This window comes from Pelodiscus sinensis, chromosome 24 (genome assembly GCF_049634645.1).
Source record: "Pelodiscus sinensis isolate JC-2024 chromosome 24, ASM4963464v1, whole genome shotgun sequence".
NCBI classification, from domain to species: Eukaryota; Metazoa; Chordata; order Testudines; family Trionychidae; genus Pelodiscus; species Pelodiscus sinensis.
In genome coordinates, this window is record NC_134734.1 from 10,709,258 (window position 1) to 10,723,596 (window position 14,339).

At 60.6% G+C, this 14,339-nt stretch overlaps 2 protein-coding genes across 6 annotated transcripts; one reads left to right on the plus strand and one right to left on the minus strand.

The window, feature by feature from the left end:
* Positions 1-227: 227 nt before the first annotated feature.
* On the minus strand, positions 228-2,618 carry TRAPPC1 (trafficking protein particle complex subunit 1). The gene is made up of 5 exons (XM_075908194.1): positions 2,485-2,618; positions 2,298-2,396; positions 2,135-2,205; positions 1,538-1,676; positions 228-1,340 (listed from the first exon to the last, which is right to left on the minus strand). Exons 2-5 carry the CDS (start codon positions 2,394-2,396, stop codon positions 1,212-1,214), a joined length of 438 nt encoding a protein of 145 aa, XP_075764309.1. The 5' UTR covers positions 2,485-2,618; the 3' UTR covers positions 228-1,211.
* On the plus strand, positions 2,374-14,252 carry CNTROB (centrobin, centriole duplication and spindle assembly protein). 5 transcript variants are annotated; one of them, XM_075908186.1, is made up of 20 exons: positions 2,374-2,614; positions 3,930-4,231; positions 4,319-4,406; positions 5,065-5,143; positions 5,304-5,469; positions 6,281-6,397; positions 7,423-7,539; positions 7,631-7,729; positions 8,171-8,386; positions 8,994-9,140; positions 9,329-9,462; positions 9,612-9,737; positions 10,316-10,493; positions 10,647-10,989; positions 11,210-11,367; positions 12,397-12,490; positions 12,673-12,840; positions 13,060-13,195; positions 13,560-13,647; positions 13,870-14,252. In XM_075908186.1, exons 1-20 carry the CDS (start codon positions 2,374-2,376, stop codon positions 14,005-14,007), a joined length of 3,135 nt encoding a protein of 1,044 aa, XP_075764301.1. In that variant the 3' UTR covers positions 14,008-14,252. The 5 variants fall into 5 exon arrangements, with proteins under 5 accessions (XP_075764301.1, XP_075764305.1, XP_075764303.1 ...); XM_075908190.1 differs by having other exon boundaries at positions 2,567-2,614; positions 4,117-4,231; XM_075908188.1 differs by lacking the exon at positions 2,374-2,614 and adding an exon at positions 2,832-2,976.
* The last annotated feature ends 87 nt before the right edge of the window (positions 14,253-14,339 follow it).

The following is a 14,339-nucleotide window of genomic DNA, read 5'->3' on the forward strand; positions in this document are numbered from 1 at the left end:
ACGCTCTCTTGCACAAATACTTTTAACGGAAAAACTTTTCTGTTAAAAGTATTTGCGCAAAATCATGCCAGTCTAGACACAGCCTTGCTGTTCATTCCAACCCCCATCCCCATCTATCCAGTGCCCCTGGGTGTTCTGTCTGTCTGCAGTTCAGCCCCTTGCAGCAGGCTCTGCCCACCCTCCTCCCCCACACAGACCTTCTCGAGACAGTGAAGGGAAGACTGATGGAAGGTGAGAGCAACATTTTAATTCACCAAGGAGACTGCACCACAGAACTGAGACCCACTCAGCACAACCAGTGCCACCTCAGCGGTCTGTACACACACACCAATACCAAGCTGAACAGGGGTTTGGAAAAGGAAGGCCCTCTTAGAAAAGGCCTCAGAGGCAGGCCTCCTGGGTTTTGTCCTGACAAGTAGAAGGGGAGTAAGATCTAGTGGGACAGAAAAGGGGGAGAGGGCTGGGAGCCAGCATTTGTGGGTCCTATTCCTAGAGCTGGGGTCCAGAGCAAAGGAGGATGAAAGTCAGGAACACACACACTCCTGATTTGCTGCTCTAACTACTAGATCCCATTCCTCTTCCACACCGAAGGAGAGAACAGACGTCCTGGCTCCAAGCATCCCTGATATCCTTTGCACCCCAGATGGTCAGTGCTGCACCTGGGCATGGGTCCTCCACTTCCCACGGCTAGGGAGCAGCCCGCAGTCCCCCGCCCTCCTAGACTATCTTGGAGTGTTACAGCTTGGTTAGGAAGTTCATGGGGAGGCCAGGGCATATTCTAGTGGGACTGGGCCATGGATCCTACTGCTTCCTCCTGAGCCCAAAGAGCCTGGTGCTGCCCCATGCTGAAAAGAGTCTTGCAAGTCTCCCCTGCCAAAGGGCAGGGGTATCCAGACAGTTCTAATGCCCCTTACCAGGAAGTGAGTGAGCCCACCAGTCAGATCACCAAATGTACAATGGGTACACCAGCCAAGGGGGTTCGCAGGGAATTGTGTCACTCTCATTGTGGGCCCATGCTGGCTGATCCCAAAGAGCCAGGCCATGTGATCTCTGAAGGGGTGGGGCAGCAGGGCTGTGCCATGGGGAGGGGCAGAGCAGCAGCCCCCACAAAAAACAATCCGTCCGTGCCATGGCTGGAGGCTTGGGTGCAGCACAGTCCCTTGCCCCAGCACAGGGCTGGGTTCGCCTTGGAGGGAGGCGGCGCCGGGTGCTCAGCCAGCCCGGGCTGAGAAGAAAGGCAGGCCGCGGACAAAGCTGTCCAGCTTGGCACGAAACAGCTCGCTCTGGATGGGCTCACTCAGGCTGCACAGTGGGTTTTTCACCACGAACTCCACGTAGATCTGTGGGGGGAAGAGAGCAAGTGCGGGCTGGGGGATAGAACCCAGAAGTCCTGATTCACAGCCCCCCAGCATTCCGAACCCTCAGCCACCACGCTCCTCCCAGAGCTAAAGAGAGAACCAAGTAGTCCTGGCTCCCAACTTCTTCCGCTCTAACCAATAGCCCACATTCCCCATGGAGGGCTCAGGCCCAGACTCACATTGCTGTAGATCTGGTGTAGCACATCCCGCACATTGGCCACACCCAGGTCCGTGTTCATGACAACTTTGAGCCCGCTGGGCGTCTCATAGTAATGCAGCTTGTACTTGCTGGTCTGAAAGGCCAGGAACCCTTCCTTCCTGCACCCACACAGCTAAGGAGTGTGGGGGCCGTGGCCTCCCAGAGAGAGAACCATCAAGAAACGCAAGACCTCCCCCCCACCTGTGGTTTAACCTCTCCTGCCCCTCACATGGATTGAGAATCTCCCCTGCGTCCTCTGGCTGGGCCCCCCACCCCACCCCACGGACAGAGATCCCCACATCTGCCTCCTGGGCCCCCCACCCCACGGACAGAGATCCCCACATCTGCCTCCTGGGCCCCCCACCCCACGGACAGAGATCCCCACATCTGCCTCCTGGGCCCCCCACCCCACGGACAGAGATCCCCACATCTGCCTCCTGGGCCCCCCACCCCACCCCACGGACAGAGATCCCCACATCTGCCTCCTGGGCCCCCCATCCCACAGCATCCCCCAAATCCCTTGCCGGGTCCCCCATCCCCGAGCCAACCCCCCACTGCCCTGGCGGCGGAGGGATACATGTCCACGGGGCTCATCTTGCCCACGAAGGAGCGCATGGAGAAGAGCATGCCGTACATCAGCTTGAACTCCTGGGCAAGGAGAGAGGGCAGCGTGAGACCCCCTGGGGCCGGGCGGACGCTCCGCCGCGGCTCGTGCGGGGCCCCACGGCCCCGGGTCTCACCTCCTCCTTGGAGATGCCGGCCTGCTTCTTGCGGTGCCACTCGCCGTAGTGCAGGCACACGCCGTTGCGGTCGAAGATGTACAGGTTGTGCACGGTCATCTGTGGGGCGGGGCCACAAACCTCAGTCACTCGCCTCGTTGATTTGCTCCCCCCGCCCCGGTCCCTCACCCACCCAGCCGCCCCTCACCTCGGTCGCCGCTGCGCGCTGGCTCCGCCTCCGAGCTGTTCCCTCGCGCCCCGCTTCCGCTTCCGCCCCGCACGCCGGGCCCCGTGCCGAGTGCCCCGCACCAAGATGGCGGCGGCCGCCTCGCGCCCAGGTGCCTGGCGGGCGGAGTGAGGGGAGGGGGCAGCGCGCGTGGGGGCGGCGAGCGACTGTGAGGGCGGGGGTGGGGCTGAGCAGAAGGGGCGGGAGCGGAGCAAGGAGTGGGGAGGGGCGGGGTTGGAACGTTGGAAGGGACTGCAGTAGAGCAGGGGGCGGGGCGGGAACGTTGGGAAGGAGGGGGCGTGGCGTGGCAGGAGAGGGGCGGGGCTGGAGGAGCAGTTGGAGGGGGGGGGGTCACCGGGGAGGAATTTTTAACTAAGGAGAGCCTGGGGAGACCCCTAGGGAATGGAAAGGGGGAGGCAGTGGAGAGAGCCTGCAGGGGAGACCCCTGTGTGGCTGGAGGGGGGCAGGGCTGAGGTGAGCCCCTGTGGGGTGGTGGCTAGTGGGTTGAGGGGGGATTGGGAAACACTGGGGCCTGGCTGAGGCTCCCCCCGATTGCTGTGTCCCTGGATTGCAGAGTCCGTGTGGGGTGAGGCCATGGGGTGCACCTCGGCTGCTCTCACCCTGGCATGATGGGCCTGGCGCCTTCCCGCCACCCCTGGAGCACCACCTGGCAGGGTCTCCCCTCTGGGCTGGCTCCCCTTGGGAGGCTGGAGTGGCCTCCACACCAGCCTCTCCCCCTCACAGTCCAGGGCAGACTGGGGTCACCCCTGCATCACTTGCTTCTTTGGAGCCACATGGCCAAGAGAGCAAGGGGTGACTTCAGTTTGCCCTGGGCCATGAAATGTGGTGGAGGTGGGGGAACTGAGAGCAAGGACTCCTGGGTTCTCTCTGCAGCTCTGGGATGGGATTGGGGGCTGGTGGTTAGAGCAGGGGTGGGAGGGAGCAAGGGCTGGGATCTAGGACTCTGGGCAACTCCTTTATTGGTGTGTCTCTGTGCTGCCAGGCCTCAGTTTCCCAGCTGAGTGAGCTGACATATGTATATCACTGGTTGTATGGGTTTGTCAGAGCTCCCGACTGCTCGCAGCTGAGGGGATTCCTGGTAGTGTAGGTGTCCGTGACTGCGACGAGGAGTCAGATTCAGACTAACACGGCTACCCCTCTGATACTTGTCCGTGACTGTGTATGTTAGGGCCCCACTACTGCTCACTGCTGGCAGGGATTCCTGGTGGTGTGTAGGTTTATGGCTCTGTGTATGTATGTAGGCCATTGAACTGCTCACAGCTGTGGGAGGGATTCCTTGTGGTGTGTGGACCTGTAGCTGTTTGTGTGTCAAAGCCCTGCTACTGCTCACACAAGTTGGACTCACCAGGTGTTCAGGTAGCTACAAGCCAGCAGCTCCTGGTCCCTTTTGCTGTTCTCTCCAACAGGGGCTGCCGCCGCCATCGTACAACCTTCTATGGCGGAGAAGGGCCCCTGCCCCGGGCTCAATGCCTCCTTGCGCAGTGAGGACTTGCTGAGCGACATGGAGCCGTTGCCCCTCTCAACCCCGACCACACCTGCCCAGCCCTTTGGTTCTGAGGTGACAGCCCAGCTTTATGCTTCTTTGCATCGCAGTCGCCAGGCCGAGCTGGATGCCTGTGCCCAGCTGCGGCCGCCTGACCTGGACATGCTGGCTGAGGAGCTGAGCCGCACCCTGTCGGCTGGGGTGGAGACTAGCGCCCGCAGGAAGGTGAGCAGGGGTGCGTGTGGGACGTGTGGGGTGGGATGGTGGGGTGTGCCAGATGGTACGAATGGCTGTATCTGGCTTCCCTGACAGGGTGGCGAGTCCAGGCATGTGGCTGAGATAGAGAGTGTCAGGTCCCGCTTACGCACCATGCTGCAGGACTCCCGCGAGCTGCCCCACGGTGAGTGAAGTGTGGGGCACATTCCCCTGCCAGTATAACCAGCTGCCCCATCCTAGAGGTGGCTGCATCTCAGCACTGTGTGAGGGGTCCCTGACTGACCAGTCGCCCCAACCCAGTGGTGGCTGCATCTCAGCGCCAGGCGTAGGGTCTCTGCACATGGAGCAGGTTGTGGGTGGTTTTTGGTTATAGGACTTGATAGGTTACTCTGGGCCACTGCAGATTCCCTTTCACTCCCCTCCGGCTTCACCCAGCTGGGGGGGAGCAAGGGGGATATGCCCAAAAGATGCATTCACCCTCCTCCCGCCCCCACTATATTCCTCCCTGCTTGCAAAGTGATGTAGTGTGTGGCCTGCGGGGGGCACTGTGGCATTCCCTGGCTCAGCTGAGCACTTAAGTGTGTGTGGGAGGGAAGGGGGGGGGGCTGCTCTGCCCTACCAGAGCACCAGCCCTTCCTTCCCTCTGACAGCCAGAAAGAGAACCCAGTAGTCCTGGCTCCTAGCCCCTTCTGCTCTCACCTGCCAGCCCCCACTCCCCTCCCAGAGCTGGGGGTGGTCATGCAATGTGTTCTGGGAGGAGCAGGGGCTGTGACACTGGAGCTGGGGCTCCCGAGCAGACTGGCTCAGAGTGTCACTCAGCAGCCAGCCCCTTCCTCTGGCAGGTGACCCCCTCACCGTGGGGACCATGGAGCAGAAGGATGATGATTCCTTTGAGAGTGATAGCACCACTGCCCTACTCACGTAAGTGCTGGGGGGGAGGTTATGAAGCTGCCCCTCCCCAGAGGTGGGTGCATCTCAGTGTTGGGAGAGGGGTATCTATTTAGGCAGGGACCCGGAGGGCTGTGGGTACCTCCCTGCACCAGGGCATATGGCAGCTTACTTACCCCCTGCCCTGTTGCAGTGCCAGGCCCCTGCAGGAACTCTCCCCGCCTGGTTCGGTGTGTGGCCTGGAGGAGCTGTTTCCCCGCTACAGCAGCCTGCGACTGGGTGCCCCCCCTGAGCCCGCACTTGCCACCAACCCCCTGCAGTTGAAAGAGGCACTGGCCAAGGAGCGGGCCCGCAGGAAGGTGAGGGGTGGGGCCCTGGGCTGGTCTCTGACATATTTTGTGCCCAGCATGCAGGGTGGATGTGTGTTTCCAGGGTGGGGTGTCCCCCACACTTGTGTCTACCAGCATGTATGCAATCCCCACTCCCTTCACAGAGCTTGGGAGAGACCCCAGGAGTCCTGGTTCCCAACTCTCCTGATCTAACAACAACCCCCCCCCCCCCCGCTCCACTTCAGGAGCCGGGGAGACAATTCAGGAGTCCTGGCTCCTAGGAGGGCCTTCCCCTCCAAATGCCTAGTGAGTGGGGAGGTGAAAACTGGGGGGAAGCAGAAGCAGCTATTTGTAACCCACTGCCCCTGGGTACTGGCTGCACCCTCAGGGCAAACTGCTAAGGGGTGTTGTGCCCTGGCAGAGATATAGGAGAGCTGGCTTTCAGGATGGGGGGCAGGGTGGACAGGTGCTCCCTTTCTCCTCCATGGGGCTCCAGATAGGACAGGCCTGACCATGCCAGAGATGGAGCAGAACCATTTTCAGAGGTGGGGACAGAGTCTCAGGTTGGTGGGGAATGGTGCCTGGGGCCTGTTCCCTTTATGAGGCACTAGTTCTCACTTGGCCTCAGGGCAGGGACTGGCTGATTCAGAGAGGTGCTTAGTCCTGCTTCGGCACGTGTCCTATGCCAAGTCCTGCTAGCAGCTCAGGGGATTCTCCGGGTTGGAGTTGGTGCTGTGGGTCTAAGCTGTTCCTGTGGGTGCTGCCTGAGGCTGTGGCATGGTACGGAGGGATCTGTGGGGCTCTCCCCCTTCTCAGTACTGACCCCTTGCTTTCCTAACAGCATTGTGAGCGACACGTCCAAGCCCTGCAGAGCCGGGCCCTCGAATTGCAGCAGCAGCTGGCTGCTGCCATCTCTGCCGACATGAAGAAGGACAGTATGATCGAGCAGCTGGACAAGGTGGGCAGAGGCTGTGGGTCAGGAGTGTCAAGGCTGTTCCCCACGCTAGCACAACGAATGCAGAAGTTGGGGGCCCGCAAGATGGCAAGAGCACTCCAAACCTTGCCGCTACAGGCTCTGGTACAAACACTTTCCCCCAGAATCCTAATACCCAGATTTTGGGGAATCTGTTGCCACCATCAAGTGCTTTTGAACCCATAAACAGGGGTGGACGCTTGAAACCAACCCCCGGGGCACCCCAAGTTCTTTTTCCCCAAAAGACCTTGGAAAGGAACAGAGAAAAAAACAAGCTGCAGTCTGTGGTGGTTGACCCCTCAGTCAGGCATACAGATAGACACAGACAGACCTTCTAGGATACAATAATCCACTGATAGCGGCTAATTAGAAAAAGAGAAAACTTTTATTATTAAAACAAAGCTACAGTTGCAAGCATAGTGCATTGGCTAGATGGAAAGAGCCACCATTTGATATATATACTCAGGGAAATCCCTGGGCTGAAGACCTAGTTACAAAAAGAAAAAAAACCACTTAACAAGCTCAGACATTATTTCCGCATCCCCAAACAAGGAAAACAATAAATCCTGACGGACTAGCTAAACTTTTCCTTACTTATACATTGTAAAAGAAGTTTGTACTTGGAGAGAGGAGTGTCTCCCGTCTCCCTCAGTACTTGGAAGAAAACTGCTCAGCCTCTCAACCAAAGAACAGAGAGAGAAAACCCCTGTCTTCCAGTTTGAAATTCCTACCTGCATTGTTATTGGCTGACCACCGGATACCTGACGAGACATTAGTTACAGGAGACATTAGTTAACGCCTTAGTCACCAGGTGCTGGTCAGCACTCCTGATTATGACGGGGTGAGGGGCATCATTAGGGCTGGGGTAACAAGGGCTGTGGCTTGGGGGTGAGGGGCATCAGCAGGGCATGGGGAGCCCAGGACTGGATTAGCAGGGGCTGTGGGTCAGGACTGAGGGGCACCAGCAGGGCTGTGCTCGGGGCGTACTCTGTTGCCCTCTCCTCTGGCAGACGCTGGCCAAAGTGGTGGAGGGCTGGAACCGGCAGGAGGCTGAGCGGACGGAGCTGCTGCGGGGACTACAGGTGGAAAAGGAGGCCGTGCAGCAGGCACTGAGTGAGCAGCGTGAGGTGAGCTGGGCAGCTTGGGTTACTGGGTGGGGGAAGTGGCCAAGCTGCCCGCCCGACACTGCCCTGAACCCTGGTGTGTCTCCCCTTTCAGAAGGCATCGGATCTGGAGGCACAGCTGGAGAAGGCACTGGAGGCCCTGAGCCAGGAACAGGAAGTGGCAAGCCAGCAGCGCGAGGAGATGGCAATGCTGGTAAGTATTGTCTGCCTGACCTGGGCAACTGAGCCTCGAGCCCTGTGGCCAGGGGATGCAGAAAGGGACATCAGTCCTGAGGCAGCTCCCAACATGCTCTGCTCCCCACAGAGCCGGGCGCTGGAGCCCGCGGGGACTGGAGCTTCCAGCATATCCTGCTCCCCACAGAGCTGGGCGCTGGAGCCCACGGGGACTGGAGCTTCCAGCATGCTCTGTTCCCCACAGAGCCGGGCGCTGGAGCCCATGGGGACTGCAGCTTCCAGCATATCCTGCTCCCCACAGAGCTGGGCATTGGAGTCCATACAGACGGCAGCTTCCAGCATATCTTGCTCCCTGTAGAGTGGGGTGCCAGAGCCAAAGAAGACCACAGTTCCTAGCATGCCCTGCTCCCCTCAGTGTGAGGCCTGGTGCCTGCTCTGACTCCCTGCATTTCCCCTGCAGCAGGAGGAGAAGGCAGCACTGCTGCAGAGCTTGGAGGCAGAGCGCCAGCGCGGGCGGGGGCTGCAGGCGGAGCGGGAGCAGGGTCAGTGCCAGCTGGAGACACTGCGAGCCACGCTGGAGGAGCAGCAGGCAGGCTGGGCACAGCGGGAGCGGAAGCTGGAGCAGCGGTGCCAGGCACTGCAGGATGAGAGCGCTGGGCAGCTGGAGCGTGAAAAGGTGAGAACTTGGTCCCCTTCTCTCAACCCTTAGCCGGCCTGGTGCAGTGCCCCTGAGCCCTCCACCCTGGCCTCTTCTGTCCCCTCCCAGCCCCTGTGCCCCACAGCAGCCCCCAGCCAGCCTGGCGTCCTGCCCATGTGACCACCGTCCAGGCTGATTCTGCTGGTTGGGGGACTCTTGATGCTCTCCACCTGGCACAGTCTATCCTTGTCACACCCCCTTGGCCCCTCTCCCCCTATGCAGCCTATCCTTGGATCCTCTGCCTCCCAGATAGGCAGTTCCATCATCACAGCTGTATCCTCCCGCTCCCTCCTGCCTTCTGTGCCCTGAATGCCATTTCTGTCTCCTGCATTCCCCTGGGGTCCAATTTTTCCTCCACTCTCAGCTCTGTTGGGGGACTGTGAGTTAATGGGTTAGAAAAGGGGGGCTGTGAGCCAGGACTCCTGGGCTCTCTCCCCAGCTCTAGGTGGGGGGGCAGTGAGGGCTGGTGGGTTAGAGTGGGAAAGGGGGCTGGGAACCAGGACTCCCCTGGCTTCTCTCCCCACTGAGAGCAGGCAGTGTGGGCCAGTGGTTAATGTGGGGGCTGCCCCATCTCTTCCCACCCCAGGCGGCCGTGCAGCGGGAGGCCCAACGCACGGCAGATGCCCAGCAGGTCCTGGCCTTGGTGCAGGCTGACGCCCAGCGTCTAGAAAGTGAGCTGGAGGTGGCACGGAGCGAGCGGGATGGACTGCAGATGGAGATCAGCCTGGTGAAGGTACTGGGGCCTGTCCCCTCTAGGGGATACCAGCTTCCTTCTGGCCCCAGGACAGGGATTGGCTGGCTCGGGGTGGGGGAGGGCAGGAATGGGGCATGGGTCTGACCCCTCTAGGGGGCACTGGCTTCTTTCCAGCTCCAGGGTGGGGGCGAGTCCTTGGGGTGACAGAACAGCCCCTCTCTCCACAGGCGCGGTGTGAGGCACAGAAGGCGAAGCTGGAGGCAGAGCTGAAGGTGGCCCTGGAGCAGCAGGTGACGGAGCGGCTGGCCCGGGTGCACGAGGACAGCCTGCGCCAGACAGGTGCCATGCGAGAGCAGCACAGGTATCCCCAATTCCTGCCCCCAGCCATCCCCTTCCCCGCCCTCTTTCCAGTAATTCCTGCCCTCAAATTCCCTTTGGATGGGGCTGGCTTGGGTCGGGGGCGAGAGACCCTGTGCTTGCTGCTTAGCCTGGCCTTCCCCGCCCCCACAGGAAGCAGCTGCTGGAGCTGAGCGGGCACCATGAAAAGGAGCTGGCAAGTCAACTGGCACAGTTCCGGGCCGAGCTGGCTGAGCGCGAGGAGCGGCACCGGCACTTGGTCGAGGACTACGAGTTGCGGTACGGGCAGTGCCAGCGTGGCTGGTGACTGAGGGACCACTCGCCCAGCATGGATGCAGCTACCTCGGGCAAGGCAGCAGCTTACGCAGGGGCTGTGTCTAGACTGCGTCCCTTTTCCGTAAAAGGGATGCAAATTAGACACATCGCAATTGCAAATGAAGCAGGGAATTTAAATCTCTTAAAATAAGGGATAAGGGATCTTTCGCAAAAAGGCTTTATTTTCCGAAAGATCCACGTCTAGACTGGTGCTTTTTTCCGGCAAAGCTCTGAGCCAGAAAAAAGCGGCAGCCATGTTTATGCAAATGAAGCGGGGAGGATTTAAATCCCCGCTTCATTTGCAATTGCGATGTGTCTAATTTGCATCCCTTTTACGGAAAAGGGACAAAGTCTAGACACAGCCAGGGACTCCTGGTCTGGCACTGAGATGCTGCTGCCTCTGGGGTGGGGTAGCTGGCTACACAGAGGCCCCTCGCCTAGTGCTGAGATGTAGCCACCTTTTGGGCATGGGCCAGGTGTGTGGATCCCAGCTCAGTCTGCCCCCACGGAGTGCAGAGCGCCAATGCCACCCCTCTCCACAGGCTGGCCAGGCAGGAGGAGGCAGCGCGGGAGCTGCAGGCTGGGAAGTGGCGGCTGGAGGCCCAGCGGGCAGATATGGTGTCGCGGCTCCAGGCCATGATGCAGTCACATTGGAACGAGGCCCTGCGCCTGCTGACTGGAGATGCCTCCCTGCATTCCCCTGGCAAGGGCTCTCAGGTGGTGAGTGCCAGGGAGAGAACCCAGGTCTCCTGGGCCCCAGTCGCCACTCCTCTCTCAGAGCCAGGGAGAGAACCCAGGTATCCTGCTCTGATTCCCTGCCCCGAGCCGTGGCTAACCTCCCCATCGCTAACCCCTGTTTGTTTCCTCCAACAGCCCCCTGCTTCCAGTGCTGCCCCCCCCTTGGAGCCAGAGTGCCTAGGGCAGCCCCTGAGCCAGGTCCCGCTCGGGAAGCCGGAGAGCTGGCAGGGAGACCCCCGCGGCGCCGGGGACGGCGAGCGGAGCGGCAGGTCCTTGGCCCAGGCTGTTCCCCTGCAGCCTGTCACTCAGCGCAGCTCCCAGCCGCTGGCTCCAGAGCCACAGGGCCTTGAGCGCTTTCTGCCCCTAGTGCCCAGCGGGCGCTTCTCAGCCGAACTAGCCCAGCTCCTGAATCAGAGCGTCCAGAGCCAGCTGGTCTTCCAGCCGCTGGAGCCGCAGCTTGATGACACGGCCGGGCCAGGTACAGGAAGGGCGCAGGGGCTGCATGGCCCCCATCCACTGTCACCGCCCCCTAGCAAAACCCTGGGGCCAGCCCTGCCCACCAGGGGAGAGCGCCCCCTGCTGAGCCCCTGCCCAACCTGCTCCTTGCAGCACAGTGTCTGTGGGGCATTGGGTTGGCACCTGAGGCTTGAGGGGCAGAGGGACACTGGGCTGCTCTGAGCCCTCTCTTCCCCATCCAGGGCTGAGTTCACACCCCAGCCACCTGGCGGAGCATCCCTACCCTGAGGATGATGTGAGGGCCAGTGACGGCGAGACTTCCCCAAACAGCAGCCTGGAGCATGGAGGGCAGGTGGCCCCTGGACAGATGCACCCAGAGCTGCAATACTACATGGCTCTGGTAGGAGCCAGGCAGGAGGGGTGCTGGCTGGGGGAAGGGGTGGGCAGAGCGGAGGGCAACCAAAATGATTAGGGGGCTGGAGCATATGACCTATGAGGAGAGGCTGAGGGAGTTGGGTCTGTTTAGTCTGGAGAAGCGAAGAGTGAGGGGGGATTTGAGAGCAGCCTTCAACTTCCTGAGGATGGAGAGAGGCTGTTCTCAGTAGTGACAGATGGCAGAACAAGGAGCAATGGTCTCAAGTTGCGGTGGGAGAGGTCCAGGTTCGATATTAGGAAAAACTATTTCACTAGGAGGGTAGTGAAGCACTGGAATGGGTTACCTAGGGAAGTAGTGGAGTCTTCATCCCTAGAGGTGTTCAAGTCCCGGCTTGACAAAGCCCTGGCCGGGTTGATTTAGATGGGATTGGTCCTGCCTAGAGCAGGGGGCTGGACTTGATGACCTTCTGAGGTCTCTTCCAGCTCTATGATAAGGGGATGGTTTGAGAACATGATCTTGGTAACTAATTGACCATTCATTATCAGTGGGAAATAGGTCAATGGAGGGATGATAGGAGTTACTATAGAGAACTTTCTGGGTGTCTGGCTGGTGAGTCTTGCCCACATGCTCAGGGCTTAGCTGATCGCCATATTTGGGGTTGGGAAGGAATTTTCCTCCAGGGTAGATTGGCAGAGATCCTGGAGGTTTTTCGCCTTCCTCTGTAGCATGGGGCACAGATCACAGCTGGAGGATTCTCTGCATCTTGGGGCCTTCAAAGTATTTGAAGGCTTCAATATCTGAGACATAGGTGAGAGGATTATTCTAAGAGGGGTGGGTGAGATTCTGTGGCATGCACTGTGCAGGGGGTCAGACTAGATGATCATAATGGTCCCTTCTGACCTTAAAGTCTATGAGCAGGGGGACAGGGTACTGCGATTTGGTTTGGGGCGGTTGTGACCAGCTCACTGTGGGGTGAGGCACGGGGACTACAGGTTTCAGGGGGGCCAGGTAGGGGGTACCTGGCTGCACACTTACTCCTGTCTCTTTTCTCAGCTCTTGGAGCAGGCATCAAGCGACCCCCAGAGGCAGGAGGGGCCTCTGAGTGAGAGCTCCTCCTGCCCCACAGCGCAGCCACATGCCAAGCCAGGTGAGGGCTGCGGAGGAGGGACAGGGGCAAGGTGTCCTGTTTATATGGGGCTGGAGGTGCGCAGGGGAGATCCTAACTCAGCCTGTGCCACCCGGATTCCCCGATTCCCCAGCTGCTCCAGGCCTGCTTCCCATGGGGGCCTGGTCCAGTCCCCATGTAATCCTTGTCTTTTCTGCCCATAGGCTTGGCCCGGGAGGACTCCTCAGCCCCGTGGGAGACGCTCCGGCCTCTTGGCCCCCAGCGTGTTCCCCCCACTGCCACTGCCGTGCACAAGACCAAGGTGTCACTCCCCAGAGCCAGCTACAGCCAGCGGAGTTTGGAGCTTCCCAGCCCCTTGCAGCGCCCAGCTGGTGAGACCCCCACCCCCACATGTTGCCTGGCCAGTGAGGTCAGCCCCACCTGCCAGAGGGCAGCCAGCGCCCCCCCTCCCCCCGGCCTGCTCCCTGCCCCATAGTACCCCTCATGTTGCCCTGGGGCCAGCCCTGCCTGCCAGGGGAGAGTGCCCCCTGCTGAACTCCTGCCCCACAGTGCCCTCTAGTGCTGCCCTGGCTCATCCTTTCTCTGCGCAGGGGGAGAGGGGGGCGTCCTGTCTCCACGGCAGGTGGCTGAGGTCTCCCGTCTGCTGCGGCTGTACCAGGTCAAGGGCCGCGAGACGTCCCCCTCGGAGGAGATCTTCACCTACACGCGCCCCAGTGACAGCAGCAGGTAAGCCTGGTGCTGTGTCCTTTCCAGGGTGTCTGGGCTTCACCCTACTCCTACTGACATGGATCCTCCCCACCCTACTGTACCTGGCCTGGGGGAGGTGGCTTTTGGGGACTACAGCTCCCAGTGTGCACTGCTCTGCCCCACAGTGCATGCTGTGAGCTATAGTTCTCCCCCAACCCCCGCCCAGCTGTCCCTCTCTCCCATTGACCCGAACCTTAGTATTTGGTGACAGGGTGGGAGCTAGGACTGCTGGTTTGCTCCCTAGCTCTGGGATGAGAGTGGGGCTAGTGGTTAGAGCTGGGGGGGGGGGGGAAGCAGGACATCTGGGTTCTCTTGGGTTCTGTTACTATCTCCTGCTCCCCAGGCCGGAAGTGAAGGGTGATGAGAGCCATGTGAACCCGGCTGCCCGCAGGAACCTCGACTCCCGGCTGCCTGAGGCTGGCCGGAGAGAGGTGAGTCTGCCAGGGCGGCTCTGGGAGCTGGGTCCTCTGTGTGTGTGTGTGTGTGTGTGTGGAGGGGGGGGGATTGCTGAGGAGTGGGGCACAGTTGATGTGTGGTGCTGTGGGACAGGGTTCCATGGCGGTTGTTGTGGGGCTGGGCACTGACAGGAACAGCCAGAGGCCGTTGTCCCTGGGTTCTGTTCTCAGCTGCTCAGCCTCCTGTCTATCCTGCAGGTGGGTCTCCCCAGGCGCCCGGCCAACGCCCGGCCCGGTCCCGAGAAGAGCCACGGCCCTGCCAAGGCTGGGAGGAAGGCAGCTCAACCCACCCAGTTCGGTGCCCGCGCTGGCAAGGGTGGCGGCGTGTGGAGATGAAGCAGGGACCCTGCAGGCCCCCCGATGTCTCCACAGCCCAGGCACCTGGGTAAAGTAGCCCCCTGCCCTGGGCACAGCCCCCCAGGTCCCATGTTGTGTTGGTGCCAAGGTGGTGTGTGGGGGTGCTGGGATCCCCCCAGCCCTGACCCCACCGCGTTCTGTTGCTTAAGTTATTGGGCTCCTGGCCCCCACCCGTTGGTGATGCAGTTGGTTATTTTTCTAAATAAAGAAGAGTTGGTTTTGCAGCACGTGTGGGCCTGGTGCTGTGATTGGTGCCTCGCTGGGAGGGCACCTGGCCCTTGAACCCTTTGTTCCTGTGGCTGCTTCCTGAC

Bases quoted from the DNA above. Each gene is read 5' to 3' on its own strand.
- CNTROB (XM_075908186.1), top strand. From the start codon at position 2,374: ATGTACAGGTTGTGCACGGTCATCTGTGGGGCGGGGCCACAAACCTCA. The intron at 5,144-5,303 runs GTAAGTGCTGGG...GCCCTGTTGCAG, and splicing joins AGCACCACTGCCCTACTCAC to TGCCAGGCCCCTGCAGGAAC. The intron at 5,470-6,280 runs GTGAGGGGTGGG...CTTTCCTAACAG, and splicing joins AGGAGCGGGCCCGCAGGAAG to CATTGTGAGCGACACGTCCA.
- TRAPPC1 (XM_075908194.1), bottom strand. From the start codon at position 2,396: ATGACCGTGCACAACCTGTACATCTTCGACCGCAACGGCGTGTGCCTG. The intron at 1,677-2,134 runs GTATCCCTCCGC...GTGTGGGTGCAG, and splicing joins AAGATGAGCCCCGTGGACAT to GAAGGAAGGGTTCCTGGCCT. The intron at 1,341-1,537 runs GTGAGTCTGGGC...TTCCCCCCACAG, and splicing joins TACACCAGATCTACAGCAAT to ATCTACGTGGAGTTCGTGGT.